Source organism: Hippocampus comes, unplaced genomic scaffold, assembly GCF_001891065.2.
Source record: "Hippocampus comes isolate QL1 unplaced genomic scaffold, H_comes_QL1_v1.1 scaffold384, whole genome shotgun sequence".
NCBI classification, from domain to species: Eukaryota; Metazoa; Chordata; class Actinopteri; order Syngnathiformes; family Syngnathidae; genus Hippocampus; species Hippocampus comes.
Window position 1 is genome coordinate 713,964 of NW_017805700.1, and position 8,214 is coordinate 722,177.

The 8,214-nt window shown below is 40.9% G+C and overlaps 1 protein-coding gene across 1 annotated transcript in view; it reads left to right on the forward strand.

Annotated features, from left to right (window-relative positions):
- The window catches only part of tspan1 (tetraspanin 1), a 62,420-nt gene that overhangs the window by 24,444 nt on the left and 29,762 nt on the right, over positions 1 to 8,214 (forward strand). Inside the window, exon 5 of the mRNA XM_019882643.1 lies at positions 6,647 to 6,790. Within this exon, the coding sequence (XP_019738202.1) occupies positions 6,647 to 6,790 (144 nt within the window). The remainder of the gene's footprint in view (positions 1 to 6,646; positions 6,791 to 8,214) is intronic.

Genomic DNA, 8,214 nt, shown 5'->3' on the forward strand with positions numbered 1-8,214 from the left:
AGGCGGGAGGTTTTGATTGTAGAGAGACGGAGTACGGTGTTAAAAGTGAGGAGGAAATGATCGGTTTCAGGAAAAACATCAGCAGTGGGCTTGGAGGGGGAGAGGCCAGAGCAGCAAACCAAGTCCAATGTGTGGCCTTTGATGTGGGTGGGGAAGTCAACAAAACAGTGTATCCCGAGGCTCTCCAGGCAGGATGTGAAGTCTCTGGTGAGTGGCAGGTCGGGGTTGTCCATATGGATATTGAAATCTCCCAGCAAAATTAAATTTGGCGAAAGAGTGGATAAGTGTGTGATTAAGCTGGAAAATGCATTGATAAAATCACTATGTGGCTTCGGGGGTCGATAAACTGTAGCAATGATGGTTGGCGTGGGTCCAGGGAGTTTAAACACCAGGCATTCAAAAGAGCTTGATGCAGGGACGGAGACAGGCAAGACTCTCCACTTCTCGCGGTAGATTACTGCAAGACCTCCTCCACGGCCGTTGCCACGGGGACGGCAGATGTAAACAAAGCCGGGAGGAGTGGAGTCATTCAGAGCAGCAAAGTCGTTTGTTTGTTGCCAGGTTTCTGTCAAAACGAGGAAGTCAAGTTTGCGTTCGGCGAGGACGTCTTGGATGAGGTGTCCCTTGTTCGTGAGTGAACGGATGTTCAGCAGTCCAAAGTTGACGGCGGAGGTGTCATGTTTGGCGGCGGCAGTGCTGTTAGCCGACCTAGCCAGGCGGGCTAATGCATGATAGTTGGTGTTGCGGGCGCCGGTCTGGAAGGACGTCGAGAAGTGGACCAGGTCGAGTTGATTGAGCCGGAGTTTTTGTGCTCGACATGTCTGCGCGACCCGCGGTGGATGTAGCGACGACGAGGCAGGCGAGCGATGTCAGGATGATGGTGCAGCACCGGTGGTGGAGGCTCCGGTGCAATCCACCGGATCCGGAGAAGATCCGCGACAGAGTAGTGGAGCAGTCCTGTCACTGTACACGCCAGCGTCCTCTCACCCGGAAGTCAAAAAAATAAATAAATAAATAAATAAATGAATAAAAATAATGATCTATTCTTGTATAAGATGTAATGGTTATTCCAAATAAAGCATGTATGAGGGGAAAAATTATGTGTGTATGTCAAAGACCATGCCAAAACTATTTGTTTGTGGAAATTGGATAAAGCCAAGGGATTTTTTTTAATTTTGTAGTCACATAAAAGTACAAAGTTAAGACCACCAAGTTGAGAAAATATATAGTTAGGAATAAAGTTCCAAATAGATGAGGGATTACCCAAAAATTGTTTGATCCAATTGATTTTAAACATATTATTGAGGGTAGAAAAGTCCAGGAAGTTCAATCCACCAGTTTCGTAGGTATTCATTCCAACAGACTTTTTCACATAATGAGTCTTGTTTCTCCATAAGAAGTCGGAAAGCATCTTATTGATATTTTTACAAATTTTCACAGGGAGATTGCTGCATACGTAAGACGTGACAGTCCTTCCGCCTTGGTTAGCAGCGTACGTCCTTTTAAAGGAAGATCTCTACCGAGCCACAGGTTAAGCTTAGCCTGGGTTTTGTGAATAATTGGGTCAAAGTTTGCTGTACATCGCATGGCCTCATTTTTCACAATGGTAATCCCTAGATAGGTAACCTTTTCTTTAATTGGGATGTTGCAGACCGAAGTCTCGTTCCGATCATGGATAGGGAACAGTTCACATTTGTTTCGATTTAGGTGGAGACCAGAGGCAGCTGAGAACAGTTCGACCGCTTTAATCGCAAAACAGAGACTTGGCAAGAGTTCTTTAGAAATAAGGTAGTGTCATCAGCAAGCTGACTAATCAGGATTTGTCTGCCGCAATAGATATCCTTTGGATAGCACTTCTTTTGATATGACAGGTGAGAAGTTGAGTACACAGAAGAAACAGAAATGGTGAGGCCGGACAGCCTTGGTGCACTCCTCAATTTAGGGCAAATTTTTGGGAGGTGCCATTTCTCAGTCTGATGGAGCTATTGCCATTGGCGTACATAGTTTTGACGACTTTACAAAAAAAACTCACCAAATCCAAATTGTTCCATGCAACGAAAAATGAACTCACGTTTCACCGTGTCAAACGCCTTATAGAAGTCCAGAAACAGGAGGTAACTATTGTCAGAGCAGAGGAATGAGTAATCAATCAGATATAGGACAAGCCTGATATTATTAGAAATATGCCTTTTACTCATGAAACCCAACTGAACCTCGTCAATAACTGGGTCTAGTACACCTTTGACTCTCCTAGCTATTATGGAAGCACACACTTTGTAATCGTTATATAATAAAGAAATGCGTCTCCAGTTTTCAATGAAGTTATGATCTTTTTTTTTGCTTTTGGTATCAAAGTAATCCAGTCCCTATGCCAGTGAAGGGGGAAGACAACCTTTCTCGATGCTTTCTAAAAAGACTTAAAGGTGAAAGGGAGCCAAGTCTTTTACAAAAGCTTTATAAAACTCTGCTGTGTGGCCATCAACTCCGGGGGATTTGTTCGCTTTGAGGTCTTCGATAGCAAAACAACTTCTAAATTAATATTCACCTCGCAGAAGTCTTTGTCACTTTGAGCTATCTGTGTGACATTGCTAATAGAATTTAGAAAAGTAGCTGCTGAGTGTTCGCAATATTTGGACCGATATAGTTAAAACAGAAATTGGCTGTTTTTTGGGTCGTCAGTCACGATGCCATCAACATGAAGTTGCTGTATCAAATTGATTTTTTGATGGTATTTTTCTCGATTAAAAAAATACGATGAATTTTGTTCACCTTCCTCGACCCATCTTTCCTTGATCTCACAAACACTCCCTTAGCTTTGTTAAGATATACTTCATTCATTTAGCCTGTTCTGAGGTTAATAGTAGTCTGTCGTCATCTGACATATTATCAGTATTTCTTAGGGATAAGGCAATTATCGTTTCTTCTTCTAATCGACACGCTTTAGCTAAATTACTACCATATTCCCTAAGGTATGGACAAGTCTCAAATAGTTCCCAGTTGCTATGAAAAGAATTGCCATCTTTCGCTTTGTTCCAAAACTTTCTAAGAATATCAGATTGAACCTTTTTATGCTGTCACAGAGAATTGTTAAGCTTCCAGTAGACACTTTTGCATATTTTAGGAGAATTTGAGTGCAAAGCAATGGAGATGAGGACTGCATTATGGTCAGTTAAAGGTGTTGTAATGATATCAACCGAAACTGGATTGAGGTTAAGATTTTGAGATATGAGGCAGAAGTCGATACCTGGTGGCTTCTCTATGACTCCAGGTGAACTCTTTCTTGTTTGGGTTATTGCTCCTCCATATATCAATCAAATTAAATGTCTGCATAAATACCTTCAGGGTCTTATTTAGAGAAGATTGATCATGTTGGGGGGGAAAGTGGTCTTCTTTCCTCCGCGTGTTCGTTGAATTTCAGACGGTGAGGATGTTGGTTATCCAAATACAGGCTGGAGACGATGAACAGTACCTTCGAAGGTTTTATTTTTCTTTTCTGCAGTTTTCAAATCGATTCAGGCTCTGAGAGTTTCAGATTTCGTTAGGAAGCCCATAAAAATACAGTCATGAGAATATATAGAGACAATATGATAATGAGAAGCGGGGAGTTAGGCCTCCATGCAAATCCCGGAAACAAAGAAAGGTCGATGCAATTCGATCTTGGCATGTTGGGAAAGTCCAGACCTCTCCCGCTGTGCGTAAATCTTGAGATAAGAGTCCCTCCCCGGGGAACTTGACAGCCTTCAGGGACTCTCCTGAGGTGGGGGTCAAGGGGCACTAAAGGTGATTGTAATCACAGTAAGCAGGAAATACATGTACCTTAAACCAGTGTTTTTCAACCCCTGTGCCACGGCACACCAGTGTGCTGCAAGACATTGTCAGGTGTGCCGCAGGAAAATATCCAATTTGTACGCCTGTGTGCCGCTCGCCCAGAAAGTAATCGTGTAGTACCCACCCATACCGCTAGGGAGCAGCAACAGCTGGCCAATTGCCTTGTTTTTGGACGAGAGACAAGCAAATTTGTGACGCATGAATGCAGGACGACGGTGAAACAATAAATATGAAAGATGAGAAAATACTTTTTTCTTTGTGTTCATTTGATTCCAATTCAAACTGTTATAACGTCATTCTTCAATGTTAAAAACGGTTAGAGTAACAATATAACACGTTCATTATTCAAATAAGTGTTTTTTTTTCTCACATTTTTAGCTAGTGGTGTGCCGCGACATTTTTACAATGAAAGAAGTGTACCTTGGCCCAAAAAAGTTTGAAAAACACTGCCTTAAACAGATTTCTATATTCTTTGTTTCAAGTGTTTGAACAGAACCAACAACAGAGAGGGGCTAAAAAAATCACAGTATGTAATAGATTCCTTAACAATCACGAGGAGGCCAACGGTCTATGTTATGGTCCAATATCATGTTAAAGTCTCCACCTATAACTAGACCAGAATTTGGAAAGTTAGCAAGTGAATGTTGAATATGATTTTCTAATTCTTCAAAAAGGTTATTATTTTCGTAATTTGAGTTGTACCCATATATGTTAAACATTATTATATTGATGTTTCCCGTGTTAATTACTTGTAAAAGGAAATGACCTGCTTTATCGCATACAGAATGTAAAACACTCCCAGAGAACTGGTGTTTCAGAACCATGTGCCAACCACAAATTGTTACCCCACTGACCTTTCCATAACCGCAAATCATTAGTGATTGAATGGGATTCCTGAAGAAAACAAAAATCATTTCTGTGCTGTTTAGCAAACAAAAAATTTGCTTTACGCTTCACAATGTTTCTTAACCCCCTCCGCCACTCGACTCCTTTCGACTTCCTTACATGAGGAAGTGACGCTTCCTCGGATAGACGAGGAAATGGAACTGTTATTTCTGTATGGCACCAAAGAAAGCAAGTGGAAGTAGTAAAGCTGGTGAAAAAAAGAGGAAAATAGTGTGCAAAACTGTTGAATTTAAGAAAGATTTGACAGTGAAATGTGAATCAGGTCTGCGTGTGTCTGCGTTGGCTGATCGATGATCAGCAGCATCCTAAAAACGAAAGACCATCTTAAAGTCAGTGATGTGGCTAAAGGATCTTGTGTGTTTAGCAAACAAAGGCCACAAATATTAGAGGAAGTGGAGAAAAGGCCAAAACCCAACTTGAAATGCCCGTGACCATCGATCGCTCACGCGGCACTGCATTAAAAACCAAAATCAGTGTGTATAGGGTACCTGGGCTCAGGAACACTTCAGAAAATCAATGTTGGTAAATACACTTCAGCCATTCTTCTGTAAGTGCAATTTAAATCTCTACTATGTAAAGCAAAAGCCATTAATCAACAACACCCAGAAACTCCACCAGCTTCTCTGGGCCAGGGCTCATCTATGATGAACTGATGCAAAGTGAAAAAGTGTTTAGTGGTCTGACAAGTCCACATTTCAAATTGCTATTGGAACTCATGGATTTCGTGCCCTCCGGGCCAAAGACGAAGAGAGATATATGGACTGTTATAGACCAAAGTTCCAAAGCCAACATCAGTGACGGTATGGGGTTGTGTTAGTTTTTATGGCATGAGTAACTTAGACATGTGTGAAGGCACCATTAATGCTGAAAGGTATATACAGGTTTTGGAGGAACATAGGCTGCCATCCAAGCAATGATTTGTCATTGTCGCCCCTGCTGATTTTTTCAGCAAGACAATGCCAAACCACACTCTGCATGTGTTACAATAGCATGGCATCAAGGTACTAGATCTCCCCGTCTGCAGTCCAGACCTGTCTCCTATTGAAAATGTGTGGTACAATACGATAACAGAGACTCCGGACATTTGAACAGAAGCTGTGCATCAAGCAAGAATGGGAACGAATTCCACCGACAAAGCTTCAACAATTGTTGTCCTCGGTACCCAAACACTTATTAAATGTTTTTTAAAAGAAAAACTGTGCAACAAAGAGCTTTTTTGTTGCAGCCATAAAATCTCAAGTTAATCATTATTTGGGAAAAACTTCTGTTTTTATTTGGGTTTAACACAATGTCCCACTTTTAAATTGGGTTTTTACATGACACTGATATTATATCATATTAATTGGTGAGGAAAGAAGAATTCAGCATCAGGGAACATTTTTTGACATACAAGATGCATTTCCAATGCTGATAAGTGGGTTGGAATTTAAATATAGCAATCACAAGCAACTATACAGACATCATCATGCCATGAGTTCGTTTTTTAATCATTTGTCTTTTTTTTATCTATGCCTGTCAAAATCTATTAAAGTGACTCACCAAACAGGTAAAACACACAATGACCTTTGGCCTTAAAGTGCCTTACAACTGTTGTGATAATGAATGAAATAAACTAATGTGGGTTAGTCTACTCAAATGCCTGTTGTTGATTCAGCAAAGGCCAAGGTCCATGCATCGTCATTTTGCCATCTCATCAAAGACTAATCCCATTTGTGCTTCAGGCGTGCCTCTAAATTAAGTTTCCACAGCAACACTCAGGCTAGAATTGTTTTATCTAGCCTACCATCATGAATTGATTAATCTCGCTCAAATAATAGGCAAAAGACAATCAGAACGGTCCAGTTTTGATTATTTCAATGCCCTGAAAATTGTGTGTGTGTGTGTGTGTGTGTGTGTGTGTGTGTGTTTTCAGATGAACTGCTGTGGTTTCACCAGTTCCGCAGACTTTGTGGATTCAAATTTTGCAAAAAAGAATGGTGGCAACCTGCCACCGTGGTGCTGCCGCACTAACACATTTCCTTGTAGCCCAGAGGAAGCAAAGAAAAGCTTTGTTCAGGTGAGATGCATCATGCTAATGTTCTTAATCTCATTCTCGATGCGATGCTGATCATTTGTCATTATGCTCCCTGACAGTGATACTGAATATGTTAATGTCATAGTGATAATGGCTCAATTACTTGTTTAAAATTAAATGACGGCTTGTGTTTACTGCCTGCATTAAACTCAAACGCCTCGAGAGGCACCATGTCTGTGGTGGAGATTTGATTGATTTTAAAATGTTAAACAGATTTTTAAAAAACGTTTGAAATTTGTAATTAATTAGAAGGATGCTACATTTATGAGCTCAGTTTTTGAAGCGTAAATGTGCATAACTGATTAAAAAGAGAGGTTTTTATTATTGCGTTAATTGCGCCTAATTAATTACATCACATTGGATGCGTTAATTTTTTAAATCGCGTTAAACTCTACACTTTATTCTGTGCCTTTATTGTTTTTGTTGGTGGGTTGCCATTTTCTAATAGCCCTTTTTATGTGTTGGCTTCCTGTGTTCGAGTTGTTGAGGGTGGTGGAAACAACTGTCAGTCACAGCCTGAAGTGGACATTGATTAGCTGCCATTATGTTGGGGCTTGTTTAGCTGAAGCTGATAGGCTCCCATTGGAGTTGGGTGGGCTTAAAATGAATGGAATATTTACATTCCAAAAACGCCCTGACAACACAATTGCTAAAGGTAGAGTGTTGTGCCTAAATTGTAAGAAGGAGTTTGCTTACCACCGAAGCAGCTGAAATTTAGCCTCCCACATCAACGCAAAGCACCCAGTCGCGAGTGCAGTCACAGCTAACGTTAGCACCGAAAGCAATAGCAATATAGCGAGCGAGCCATACAAAGCAAGCTATTTGACAAACTAAACTCGAGAACACCCCACGTACGATAGAGATGTGAATCTCAGCACTGAGGACGATTCAATACACATCTCGATGCACTACCAGCGATGCGATACTTAAACGATACATGGAATTTTCTGGCGACACGATGCGATACATTTCACCGTCTTCACGATGTGATACGATGCGATGCACATTTAGTTCAAATCAATGCGATCCGCTATGATACAATGCAATTTGTTGCGATATTGTGTGATTAAACATGATGCAAATAAGCAAAGAACAAAAGCTGTAAAAAAGATGGAATTCAGTATGGTATGACAAAAAGGATACCACTTAATTCCTTATAAACATTAGAACGTGTAAAACAACTTATTTAAGCCCTTTCACAATTGGGTTTTGTGCAAAGAAAATGGAAACAATTTGGCACCTGAGACTCACAGCTGTTGCTGTAGTGTAAACACAAACAGACTACTCTCACTGAGTGTCTTATATGAAATATCCATCTCCATAGGACAGACAATAAAATACAATTTAAAAACCAGGGGTCCCCAACCGCCGGTCCGCGGATCGGTACCGGTCCTCCGGGCATTTTG